The following is a 14,480-nucleotide window of genomic DNA, read 5'->3' as shown; positions in this document are numbered from 1 at the left end:
TTAATAGATAAAAATAGTCAATTTCGGGGGACTTTGAAGATGGCGGAAGAGTAAGACGCGGAGATCACCTTCCTCCCCACAGATACACCAGAAATACATCTACACGTGGAACAACTCCTACAGAACACCTACTGAAGGCTGGCAGAAGACCTCAGACCTCCCAAAAGGAAAGAAACTCCCCACGTACCTGGGTGGGACAAAAGAAAAAAAGAAAAAAACAGAGACAAAAGAATAGGGACGGCACCTGCACCAGTGGGAGGGAGCTGTGAAGGAGGAAAAGTTTCCATACACTAGGAAGCCCCTTCGCGGGCGGAGACTGCGGGAGGCGGAGGGGGGAGCTTCGAAGCCGCGGAGGAGTGCACAGCAATGGGTGCGGAGGGCAAATCGGAGAGATTCCCGCACAGAGGATCAGTGCAGACCGGCACTCACCAGCCCGAGAAGCTTGTCTGCTCGCCCGCCGGGGCGAGCTGAGGCTCGGGTTTCGATTTCGGTCGGAGCGCAGGGAGAGGACTGGGGTTGGTGGCTTGAACATAGCCTGAAGGGGTTAGTGCACCACGGCTAGCCAGGAGGGAGTCCGGGGAAAGGTCTGCACCTGCCTAAGAGACAAGAGACTTTTTCTTCCCTCTTTGTTTCCTGGTGCGCGAGGAGAGGGGTTTAAGAGCGCTGCTTAAAGGAACTCCAGAGACGGGCGCGAGCCGAGGCTAAAAGCGCGGACCCCAGAGACGGGCGGGAGATGCTAAGGCTGCTGCTGCCGCCACCAAGGGGCCTGTGTGCGAGCACAGGTCACTCTCCACACCCCTCTTCCGCGGAGCCTGTGCAGCCCGCCACTGCCAGGTTCCCGGGATCCGGGGACAACTTCCCCGGGAGAACGCACGGTGGGCCTCAGGCTGGTGCAACGTCACACCGACCTCTGCCGCCGCAGGCCCGCCCCGCAAGCAGTGCCCCTCCCTGCCCCCCGGCCTGAGTGCGCCAGAGCCCCCGAATCAGCGGCTCCTTTAACCTCGTCCTGTCTGAGCAAAAAACAGACGCCCTCCAGCGACCTACACGCAGAGGCAGGGCCAAATCCAAAGCTGAGCCCCTGCGAGCTGTGAGAACAAAGAAGAGAAAGGGAAATCTCTCCCAGCAGCCTCAGAAGCAGCGGATTAAAGCTCCACAATCAACTTGATGTACCCTGCATCTGTGGAATACCTGAATAGACAAGGAATGATCCCAAATTGAGGAGGTGGACTTTAGGAGCAAGATGTATGATTTTTTTCCCCTTTTCCTCTTTTTGTGAATGTGTATGTGTATGCTTCTGTGTGAGATCTTGTCTGTATAGTCTTGCTTCCACCATTTGTCCTAGGGTTCTATCCGTCTATGTTTTTTTTAAAATTTTTTTCTTAATAATTAATTTTAATTTTAATAACTTTATTATACTTTACCTTCCTTCTTTCTTTCTTTCTTTCTTTCTTTCTTTCTTTCTTTCTTTCTTTCTTTCTTTCTTTCTTTCTTTCTTTCTTTCCTTCCTTCCTTCCCTCCTTTAGACAACGAACCATCCCAAATTGAGGAGGTGGTCTCTGAGAGCAAGATTTATGATTTTTTCACCTTTACCTCTTTTTGTGAGGGTGTATGTGTATGCTTCTGTGTAAGATTTTGTCTGTATAGCTTTTCTTCCAACATTTGTCCTAAGGTTCTATCCGTCCCTTTTTTTTTTTCTTTTTTCTAAATAAGTATTTTTTAATTCAATAACTTTATTATACTTTATTTTATTTTACTGTATCTTCTTTCTTTCTGTCTTTTTTCCTTCTTTCCCTCCTTCCTTCCTTCCTCTCTCCCTCCCTCGCTCCTTTCTTTCCTTCTTGCCTTCTTTCCTTCTTTGCTTCTTTCTTTCTTTCTTTCTTCCTTCCTTCCTTCCTTCCCTCCTTTCCTCCTTTCTTTCTTCATACTTCTACTAATTCTCTCTACTTTTTCTCCCTTTTATTCTGAGACATGTGGATGAAAGGCTCTTGGTGCTCCAGCCAGGAGTCAGGGCTCTGCCTCTGAGGTTGGAGAGCCAACTTCAGGACACTGGTCAACAAGAGACCTCCCAGCTCCACATAATATCAAATGGCAAAAATCTCCCAGAGACCTCAATCTTAACACCAGCACCCAGCTTCACTCAACGACCAGCAAGCTACAGTGCTGGACAACCTATGCCAAACAACTAGCAAAACAGGAACACAACCCCACCCATTAGCAGAGAGGCTGCCTAAAATCATAATAAGGTCACAGACAGCCCAAAACACACCACCAGACGTGAACCTGCCCACTAGAGAGACAATATGCAGCCTCATCCACCACAACACAGGCACTAATACCCTCCACCAGGAAGCCTACACAACCCACTGAACAAACCTTAGCCACTGGAGACAGACATCAAAAACAGCGGGAACTACGAACCTGCAGCCTGCAAAAAGGAGACCCCAAATACAGTAGGATAAGCAAAATGAGAAGACAGAAAAACACACAGCAGATAAAGGAGCAAGATAAAAATGCAACAGAACTAAAAAATGAAGAGGAAATAGGCAGTCTACCTGAAAAAGAATTCAGAATAATGATAGTAAGGATGATCCGAAATCTTGGAAATAGAATGGACAAAATGCAAGAAAAATTTAACAAGGACTTAGAAGAACTAAAGATGATACAAACAATGATAAACAACACAATAAATGAAATTAAAAGTACTCTAGATGGGATCAACAGCAGAATAACTGAGGTAGAAGAACGGATAAGTGACCTGGAAGATAAAATAGTGGAAATAACTACTGCAGAGCAGAATAAAGAAAAAAGAATGAAAAGAACTAAGGACAGTCTCAGAGACCTCTGGGACAACATTAAACACACCAACATTCGAAATAGAGGTTCCAGAAGAAGAAGAGAAAAAGAAAGGGACTGAGAAAATATTTGAAGAGATTATAGTTGAAAACTTCCCTAATATGGGAAAGGAAATAGTTAATCAAGTCCAGGAAGCACAGAGAGTCCCATGCAGGATAAATCCAAGGAGAAATACGCCAAGACACATATTAATCAAACTGTCAAAAATTAAATACAAAGAAAGCATATTAAAAGCAGCAAGGGAAAAACAACAAATAACACACAAGGGAATCCCCATAAGGTTAACAGCTGATCTCTCAGCAGAAACCCTACAAGCCAGAAGGGAGTGGCAGGACATACTGAAAGTGATGAAGGAGAAAAACCTGCAACCAAGACTACTCTACCCAGCAAGAATCTCATTCAGATTTGATGGAGAAATTAAAACCTTTACAGAGAAGCAAAAGCTGAGAGAGTTCAGCACCACCAAACCAGCTTTACAACAAATGCTAAAGGAACTTCTCTAGTCAAGAAACACAAGTGAAGGAAAAGACCTATAATAACGAACCCAAAACAATTTTGAAAATGGGAATAGGAACATACATATCGATGGTTACCTTTAATGTAAATGGACTAAATGCTCCCACCAAAAGACACAGATTGACTGAATGGATACAAAACAAGACCCTTATATATGCTGTGTACAAGAGACCCACTTCAGACCTAGAGACACATACAGACTGAAAATAAGGGGATGGAAAAAGATATTCCATGCAAATGGAAACCAAAAGAAAGCTGGAATAGCAATTCTCATATCAGACAAAATAGACTTTAAAATAAGGACTATTAGAAGAGACAAAGAAGGACACTACATAATGATCAAGGGATCGATCCAAGAAGAAGATATAACAATTGTAAATATTTATGCACCCAACATAGGAGCACCTCAATACATAAGGCAAATACAAACAGCCATAAAAGGGGAAATTGGCAGTAACACATTCATAGTAGGGGACTTTAACATCCCACTTTCACCCATGGACAGATCATCGAAAATGAAAATAAATAAGGAAACACAAGCTTTAAATGATACATTAAACAAGATGGACTTAATTGATATTTATAGGACACTCCCTCCAAAAACAACAGAATACACATTTTTCTCAAGTGCTCATGGAACATTCTCCAGGATAGATCATATCATGGGTCACAAATCAAGCCTTAGTAAATTTAAAAAATTGAAATTGTATCAAGTATCTTTTCCGACCACAATGCCATGAGACTAGATATCAATTACAGGAAAAGATCTGTAAAAAATACAAACACATGGAGACTAAACAATACGCTACTTAATAATGAAGTGATCATTGAAGAAATCAAAGAGGAAATAAAAAAATACCTAGAAACAAATGACAATGGAGACACAATGACCCAAAACCTACGGGATGCAGCAAAAGCAGTTCTAAGAGGGAAGTTTATAGCAATACAAGTCCACCTTAAGAAGCAGGAAACATCTCGAATAAACAACCTAACCTTGTACCTCAAGCAATTAGAGAAAGAAGAACAAAAAAAAACCCCAAAGCTAGCAGAAGGAAAGAAATAATAAAAATCACATCAGAAATAAATGAAAAAGAAATGAATGAAATAGCAAAGATCAATAAAACTAAAAGCTTGTTCTTTGAGAAGATAAACAAAATTGATAAACCATTAGCCAGACTCATCAAGAAAAAAACAGAGAAGACTCAAATCAGTAGAATTAGAAATGAAAAAGAAGAAGTAAAAACTGACACTGCAGAAATACAAAAGATCATGAGAGATTACTACAAGCAACTCTATGCCAATAAAATGGACAACCTGGAAGAAATGGACAAATTCTTAGAAATGCACAACCTGCCAAGACTGAATCAGGAAGAAGTAGAAAATATGAACAGAACAATCACAAGCACTGAAATTGGAACTGTGATTAAAAATCTTGCAACAAAAAAAGCCCAGGACCAGATGGCTTCACAGGCGAATTCTATCAAACATTTAGAGAAGAGCTAACACCTATCCTTCTCAAACTCTTGCAAAATATAGCAGAGGGAGGAACACTCCCAAACTTGTTCTACGAGGCCACCATCACCCTGATACCAAAACCAGACAAGGATGTCACAAAGAAAGAAAACTACAGGCCAATATCACTGATGAACATAGATGCAAAAACCCTCAACAAAATACTAGCAAACAGAATCCAACAGCACATTAAAAGGATCATACACCATGAGCAAGTGGGGTTTATTTCAGGAATACAAGGATTCTTCAATATATGCAAATCAATCAATGTGACACACCATATTAACAAATTGAAGGAGAAAAACCATATGATCATCTCAATAGATGCAGAGAAAGCTTTTGACAAAATTCAACACCCATTTATGATAAAAAACCTGCAGAAAGTAGGTATAGAGGGAATTTTCCTCAACATTATAAAGGCCATATATGACAAATCCACAGCTGTCATCATCCTCAATGGTGAAAAACTGAAAGAATTTCCACTAAGATCAGGAACAAGACAAGGTTGCCCACTCTCACAACTGTTATTCAACATAGTTTTGGAATTTTTAGCCACAGCAATCAGAGAAGAAAAGGAAATACAAGGAATCCAAATCGGAAAAGGAGAAGTAAAGCTGTCACTCTTTGCAGAGGACATGATAATATACATAGAGAATCCTAATGATGCTACCAGAAAACTGTTAGAGCTAATCAGTGAATTCGGTAAAGTAGCAGGATACAAAATTAATGCACAGAAATCTGGCATTCCTATATACTAATGATGAAAAATCTGAAAGTGAAATCAAGAAAACACTCCCATTCACCACTGCAACAAAAAAATAAAATATCTAGGAATAAACCTACCTAAGGAGAAAAGACCTGTATGCAGAAAATTATAAGACACTGATGAAAGAAATTAAAGATGATACAAATAGATGGAGAGATATACCATGCTCTTGGACTGGAAGAATCAACATTGTGAAAATGACTCTACTACCCAAAGCAATCTATACATTCAATACAATCCCTATCAAACTACCACTGGTATTTTTCACAGAACTAGAACAAAAAATTTTGCAATTTGTATGGAAACACAAAAGACCCCGAATAGCCAAAGTAATCTTGAGAACAAAAAAAGGAGCTGGAGGCATCAGGCTCCCTGACTTCAGACCATACTACAAAGCTACAGTAATCAAGACAGTATGGTACCTGCACAAAAACAGAAAGATAGATCAATGGAACAGGATAGAAAGCCCAGAGATAAACCCACGCACATATGGACACCTTATCTTTGATAAAGGTGGCAGGAATGTACAGTGGAGAAAGGACAGCCTCTTCAATAAGTGGTGCTGGGAAAACTGGACAGGTACATGTAAAAGTATGAGATTAGATCACACCCTAACACCATACACAAAAATAAGCTATAAATGGATTAAAGACCTAAATATAAGGCCAGAAACTATCAAACTCTTAGAGGAAAACATAGGCAGAACATTCTATGACATAAATCACAGCAAGATCCTTTCTGACTCACCTCCTAGAGTAATGGAAATAAAAACAAAAATAAACAAATGGGACCTAATGAAACTTCAAAGCTTTTGCACAAAAAAGGAAACCATAAACAAGACCAAAAGACAACCCTCAGAATGGGAGAAAATATTTGCAGATGAAGCAACTGACAAAGGATTAATCTCCAAAATTTACAAGCAGCTCATGCAGCTCAATAACAAAAAAAACAAACAACCCAATCCAAAAATGGGCAGAAGACCTAAATAGACATTTCTCCAAAGAAGATATACAGACTGACAACAAACATATGAAAGAATGCTCAACATCTTTAATCATTAGGGAAATACAAATCAAAACTACAATGAGATACCATCTCACACCAGTCAGAATGGCCATCATCAAAAAATCTGGAAACAATAAATGCTGGAGAGGGTGCGGAGAAAAGGGAACACTGTTGCACTGCTAGTGGGAATGTGAATTGGTTCAGCCACTATGGAGAACAGTATGGAGGTTCCTTAAAAAACTACAAATAGAACTACCATATGACCCAGCAATCCCACTACTGGGCATATACCCTGAGAAAACCAAAATTCAGAAAGAGTCATGTACCAAAATGTTCATTGCAGATCTATTTACAATAGCCCAGAGATGGAAACAACCTAAGTGCCCATCATTGAATGAATGGATAAAGAAGATGTGACACATATATACAATGGAATATTACTCAGCCATAAAAAGAAACGAAATTGAGCTATTTGTAATGAGGTGGATAGACCTAGAGTTTGTCATACAGAGTGAAGTAAGTCAGAAAGAAAAAGACAAATACTGTATGCTAACACATATATATGGAATTTAAGAAGAAAAAAAATGTCATGAAGAACCTAGGGGTAAGACAGGAATAAAGACACATACCTACTGGAGAACGGACTTGAGGATATGGGGAGGGGGAAGGGTGAGCTGGGACAAAGTGAGAGAGTGGCATCGACATATACACACTAACAAACGTAAGGTAGATAGCTAGTGTGAAGCAGCCGCCTGGCACAAGGATATCGGCTTGGTGCTTTGTGACCGCCTGGAGGGGTGGGGTAGGGAGGGTGGAAGGGTGGGAGACGCAAGAGGGAAGAGATATGGGAACATATGTATATGTATAACTGATTCACTTTGTTATAGAGCAGAAACTAACACACAATTGTAAAGCAATTATACCCCAATAAAGATGTTAAAAAAAATAGTCAATTTCATTGGAACATATCTTTAATGTCTTTATTAGCTAGATCTTAATATGAATTATTAATTCATATTATTTTCCTATTTTGTTTCAAGTTTTTTGTGTTTTTCTTATCAACTTAGGCAAATACTCCCTGTATTAGAAGGAAGGATTAGACCATGTTCTTATGTTATTAGATCATGGTCATATGTTAGCAAGTATTTCTTAGTTTGATATTGTATTTTGTGTATGATATTATGTGACATGTAGAACATTGACATTTTCAGTAATGACATCCACTTATATTTTTTCTGCATTTACTTCTACTTTTTAAATTAAATATTGCACTACTTCATCCATAATTTTTTAAAATTGCTTTTAAGATTTTTTTATCTTTCTCTAAATTATATATGTTGTTTCCTATGAATTGTGGGATACTATTATTAAGAATATTATTGATATTTTTCCAACGAATTACAAATTGTGAAAGAAATACTTGTTGATTCATGCTTCATTTTCTTACTAATTGTTTAATATTAATTTAGAATGTGCTCTGGGCTACTTGTTTTTTGATAATATATAATAAAGATACTAGACTTTGGTTTTTACATTAGGGAATCTTTGACTACCAGGGATTGGAATCCACTCAAACTAGTCTCAAAAAAAAAAAAAAAAAAACCACCAAAATAACAGTCTTAAAGTAAGCATACAACAGGTAATCTAATATTCCTACAAGTGGAAAACAAAAAAATAGCCATGTCTCTGGAAATCTGGTCTAGAAAATTGAAAGTCAGGAAATCATTCTCTCTGATTAGCCCCTCCAATGTAGCATGGGTCTTTCTTTTAAATCTTGCATCTATAAAAATCTATAATTTTTAATAAATTAGCTAACTTCTCTGACACAATTTTCCAAGTATGAAGTGGATACACTAACACTTGACTCATATAGAGCAGGTACAATATTATGTGTATGAAGTGCCTCCCTGTTACACTGCCTGTCACATAGTGGGTAATTTTGATAGTAGAAGTCATTATTGTTACATGCACTGATTTATCTTTCAGGGCTATGCCACATCACACTGTTAATTACTATTGCTTTATAGTCTTCTTTAGTTCTCCCTGTTCACAATCTTCTTATTCTTGTATTGTACATGTTTTCAGATGAATTTTAGAAAGATGTTGTAAGTTTTCTGACAACTAAAAGGGGGTTTTAATGGAATTAAAATAAGTACATCCTTAGGACTATGTTTTATGTAATCATTAAGCCACATATTATATTTTTATCTTTAAGCAAAAGTTTAGATTTTCCTTCACATAACTTCCTCAAATTTTTCAATAAAGGTATTCCTGAATAGATTGTATTTTTTACTGTTTTGAATGAAAATAACTTCCTCCATAGTTTCCAACTGGTTATTGCTGTGAGTGTTAAGAAAAGAAAATGACAGGCACTGTTGATTCTTAATTATATATAAATTTAATTCAGCAGCCATATTGAACATTCATTGTTGTAGAGAATCTTTCACTTAGTTTTTCTGTTGAAAATTCTACATATAAAATTTTGTTATCTGCAAATCATAAACTTGTCGTTCCCTTGCCACTATTCACAGCTTTTATTTCATATTCATGAAATTTTATATTTATCACATACCTCTAGATAAAATAAACATTACAATAGTGATAGTGGGCATTCTTAATTATTATTTTAGTGGAAATGCCTCCAGTGTTTCATCAGTAAGGATAGTTTTCCTTCTATTGATTTAAGCAAGATTTTTTGATAATAAAGTGTATATTTACATTGTTATTTTCATATGTTTTTTCTCCCTCTAAGAGATGAATGTTATTTGGGCCCTTATGTAGACTAGAGCAAAGAGAAAGAAAATATGATCTTTCTATTTGAACTACTGATAGAGTATATTAATAGGTGTTCTGATATCAAGCAATGATTATATTACTGAGACAAAATCTTTGTCAAGAAAAAAGAAGAGATGAAAAAGCACATGCCCAATCCCTTTCAGAGGATCTTTTCTTCCAATAAGCAATTAACCGTAACTTAGTCAAAAAGCAAATCATACCTCCAATGGAAGCTGAGAAATTAAGTGTTGCCACATGCCTAACCAAAAAAATTGGAGTTTCTACTAGGAAAGGAAAAAGAAAACATATTTGGTCTCAACAGTGTCTCTACCATACATTGTTTCCATAGTCAATGGATACCTAATATCCCATTTAATGGATATATTAGAATGTATATTACTAATTTAGGTAATTTCCAAATTTTTTATCTTAAGCAATTTTAAAATTTAAAAAATCCTTATAAATATATCTTTAAGTTTCTCTCTGATAATATTATTAGGATAAACTCTCAAAACTAAAATGACAGGGTCAAAAGCATTAAAATTTTAAAATTCTATGTAAGGTATTATTCAAAAAATTGTCCACATGTGCCCTCCCCATGAGCCAAAAGTGATACAGTCTCTTTTTCTATATTTTCATCAATATCATGCATGATCAATCTCCTTAATTTGTCAGGTTAAAACAAAATCATTTTAATTTTTATGTATTTGATTTATAAATTGATTAAGCTTCTTTCCCACACTTACTGGTCATTGTATACTATTTAAATGTTAGCTGGTGCCTCGTCTTGCCCACAAGTTCTATATAGGGTTGTCTTAAACTCATAGGAACTGGCACCTAGGCTACCTCAGTGACTTCAAACCCTTCCAGGGCTTCTCCTTCTAACTAAAAGCACATTCTTACTTCAGAATTTGCTAAAACCCCTGGCTGGAAAAATAACCCCTCCCTTCCCCATATCTATAAGACTTGCTACATCCCTTCTTTGGATGTCTGCTAAATTACCTAACTTTATCAGTGAAGCTTTCCCTAACCACTCTAAATAACACAGCATGCCCTTTCCTGTCTCTGATACTCCCTACATCCTTACCTTGCTTCATTATTTGTTTTACAGTACTGATTACCGTACGACACACCACATAATTTTGTTTTGACTATTTATATGTCCATCTCATTTCATGAGACTATAAGCTCCATGAGGGCAGTGACTTTGTTTGTTATTGTATTCACAGAGTGTAGAATAGTGTCTGGCACAGAGAAGACACCAATTTTTGACTAGGTGAATCAATACATCTAGAAAACATTTTGCCATGTAGCTAGAGAGATAAAATATGTAATACACTTTGCAAATAGCTTTGCAATACAAACTTTTTTTCAGTGCAAAACTTAGTTTTTGTTGAGAATTGCTATTTCTTATTTTATTAAACCTAAGCCATTTTTTCTAGATTCTTCTTGAGAACATCTACTATTTATGTGCTAGAAATTCATAATACATTCTTTTCTTCACCACCAAACATTTTTCATTCTATAAATACTGTTTGTGTGATTGTTCTCTGACTAATTCAATAGTGGCCATTGGAGATACAACAATGAAAAAGATAGACAGGTTTGCTACTTATATAGAGTTTATTTAACATAAATATCTAAAACACACTGTTATCAAATGAATGTTTGTGTTCCCCCCAAAATTCATATGTTGAAATCCTAATGCTCAATTTGATAGTATTAGAAAGTGAGGACTTTGGGAGATGCTTAGGTCATGAGGGTAGAACCCTCGTGAATGAGATTACTGCCATTATAAAAGTGGTTCCAGAGAGATTCCTAGCTCCTTTCCTCTTGTGAACATATGAGGGGAAATCTGTGACCAGAAGAGGGACTTCACCTGACCTTGCTGGCACCCTGATCTCAGACTGGAAGCCTCTGGAACTGTATGCAGTACATTTCTTCTGTTTATAGGTCACTAGTCTGTGGTATTTTGTTACAGCAGCCCAAATGTTAAAATGAATATCATGTTCTGAAAACTGAACTAAGAATCTCAGTCCAATTCTGTTTTTTCCAAAATTATTATGTTGATGGCTGGCATTTCCATCCCCACACTTTTCCTTGCCAGAATCCCAGCTTTGTAAGTTAGCTCCTTCTTTTTCCTCCTTTGACATGAAATCAATCACCAAATCTGCCAGCTTTACTTTGGCATTTCCAAATCTTCTTTGTTCTCCCCATAATCACTCTCACCTGTTCAGGTCAAACCCCCTTTATTTCTCATCTGAAGTAATACATAGACTCATCACTGGTCAACATAAATTCACATTTGTCTTCCTCTAATACACTAGACTATCATTGGTGAGATTGCTCTGAAATGAATGTCATTCATCATTCACAAATTTATTAGTTCCCTATTCTTTTCAGAGTAAGCTACAAACATACTCTCATAACTCACAAACTCTGTTGTGTCCTTACTTCCTCCAACATTTCCTCTTCTATTTTGAATCCCAGCTATGTTGAAATACTTTCAAGTCTCTATGTTTTATGTGCCTCTGAATGCATTATATGTCTTTCTGTGTACTAACCTTGCTTCCCTGGAACAACTCACAAAACACTTTATAAATATTTTCTTATTGAAGATTCAGTTTTCCAGGGTAATTTTCTTTGATACTTTTCTCCTAGCTATGGGTACTCCTCCAACGTTTTCTTTCTTTTTTTTTTTTTCGGTACGTGGTCCTCTCACTGTTGTGGCCTCTCTCATTGCGGAGCACAGGCTCTGGACGTGCAGGCTCACGGGCCTAGCCGCTCCGCAGCATGTGGGATCTTCCCGGACCGGGTCACGAACCAGTGTCCCCTGCATCAGAAGGCGGACTCTCAACCACTGCGCCACCAGGGAAGCCCCTCCAATATGTTTTCACATGTTCTTGGGGGGCAGTATTTATCAGGCACTGTCCACACAGGACAACAAAAGATACTATTGTATATAGATAAAGAGATGAAACTTAATATACGGATTTATTAATTTGGTATTCAAACACTGTAAAAGAAAAAAAGGAATATTGAGGAAACACTAAGGTGATATCTGCAGGAAGCATTTACCAATCAATCTAGGGTAGAGGGAATTCAAAAGAAGTAATTGTGGTTATCAAAACCTAAGTTATTCAGAGGGGAGGGCCTTCGAAATTAGTACTCAGACCTCTGAGAAAGGGCATAATGGTGTAGCTTTGGTTTTTTAAAGCCTGATCATGGAAATTCCATGAAGTAGACTCTAGACCTCTGAGGAAAAGGCTCTACCCACTTTTGACGTGAGTTCTCTCAAGGGGATGGGATGAAGCTGCTTCTAGGAGTGTTGCAATAAGCCCAGATCTGAAACTAATTACCGCTTCTGGAATAAAGGGTCATTGCTTTGCCAATGCTGACAGGAATAGATAAACAAGTAATTTCTTCTCTTATCCTTATGCTTTCTTATCTCTGTCTTTACCCCTTATTGGTAGAGCCTAACTGGATGCTAGCTGACCAAAGAAAAATTGTTTGCAGAATTCCAGCCCCAACATCATGAAGGAGAATATGGAAGGGTGAATTTGAAATTAATAAAGAATCGTTTAATGATTGGTACAGTGCCGGGCTTTGTGTTCTGTAGGTTGTCAAGGTCATTCTGCTCTTCTTTTCTCAGTGCTACATTAGTATTACCACAAAATTCAGGTTGTTCATAACTGTATCATTCAGGATTCAGTCAGAGAAGCAGAACTACCTGGAAGCTGATAAAATGGTCTGCGTAAAGATAATGCCTGTGTCAATGACTGGGGCCTAAATTTCACTGGGAAAAAAAGAGGTGAGCGAAGATGGACTTGAAGTGAAGGAAGCAACTCAGCTGAAACCTATGAGGATTACATAGAAACCAAGATAAAAGTCATCAGTCTTTCACTGTCTCCAAGCCTCCAACTTCAGAGATGGCTGTGTCCTTCAGGACTCACATCTGTAATTCAACATTTATCAGACCCAAGAGATGAGAAAGCTGAAGGAGGAAATCAGACTAGACCTGGAGGAGTTTTGGGCCTGGCTGTTTTTCCAAGCTAAGCATGTAGGTGGTAATGCTGTAAATTGTCTCATGTCCTTCACTGACCTTCCATATTTAAAGAAAACATGGCTGCTGCCTCACTGACATTCTAAATCTCATGAAAATATCTCTTGTGGCTGAATCTAACTTTGAACTTGCAGGGAAGGAAATTCTGAGAAACCTAGTTCCAGCTTAGTAAGTTGACACAATACAAAACTAAAAAGTAACCTGCATTTGGTACCCTATAAACGTGTATGTATATATGCTCATAATATTGATTCACTGAGTCTCTCTTCCCTTCTACATTCTCTTCCTAGATGATATTTTTCAATTTTATGGTATTTAATACTATCTATCAATATATTTTAAAATATTCTCACTGTATATAATTGATAGTTTTGTCTTCTAAATTTCACATTAGTATTTAACTAATTACAAACTACATATCTCCCTTGGAGCATAATTCCAAAATTGAATTTGTGTAAATTACTCACCTGTACAGTCCCCAACTTACTTCTTTTCCACTCTTCTCACTTTTTTTTTTTATCTAGTGATACACGTATAGATAAAGAAACTTGGGAGTATCTTTGATATCATTCTCTTCTGAAAACCCCACTTAAATTTTGTCACCTAGATATATAGATTCCCTCTTTGTTTCATCCATTTCTCAACATCCTATACTTTCAGTCCAGGCTGAGACACCATCATCTCTCACCTGAACTACTGCAAGTGTGTCTTGATGCCATTAAAACACGCAAATTCTCCTTTTTTGTTGGGGATATATTGGCGAATAGAAAGAATAGGTTTTGTGATTATGATACTCATCAAATTAAATGGCTCAGGGCTTCCCTGGTGGCGCAGTGGTTGAGGGTCCGCCTGCCGATGCAGGGGACACGGGTTTGTGCCCCGATCCAGGAAGATCCCACATGCCTCAGAGCGGCTGGGCCTGTGATCCATGGCTGCTGGGCCTGCGTGTCTGGAGCCTGTGCTCTGCAACGGGAGAGACCACAACAGTGA

At 37.9% G+C, this 14,480-nt stretch overlaps 1 protein-coding gene across 4 annotated transcripts in view; it reads left to right on the top strand.

Annotated features, from left to right (window-relative positions):
- LOC137230805 (caspase-12-like) overlaps nt 1–8,485 on the top strand; it is a 31,225-nt gene extending 22,740 nt beyond the window's left edge. For all 4 annotated transcript variants that reach the window (XR_010946263.1, XR_010946260.1, XM_067750871.1 and 1 more), the window contains one exon: nt 8–8,485. Coding sequence is in view for 2 of the 4 variants with exons in the window: in XM_067750871.1 (XP_067606972.1) it covers nt 8–54 (47 nt within the window). In the remaining 2 variants the exon portion in view is untranslated. The remainder of the gene's footprint in view (nt 1–7) is intronic.
- Nucleotides 8,486–14,480: the final 5,995 nt, after the last annotated feature.

Source organism: Pseudorca crassidens, chromosome 9 (assembly GCF_039906515.1).
Source record: "Pseudorca crassidens isolate mPseCra1 chromosome 9, mPseCra1.hap1, whole genome shotgun sequence".
Classification (NCBI taxonomy): Eukaryota; Metazoa; Chordata; class Mammalia; order Artiodactyla; family Delphinidae; genus Pseudorca; species Pseudorca crassidens.
This window is presented reverse-complemented; position numbering and strand designations above follow the sequence as displayed.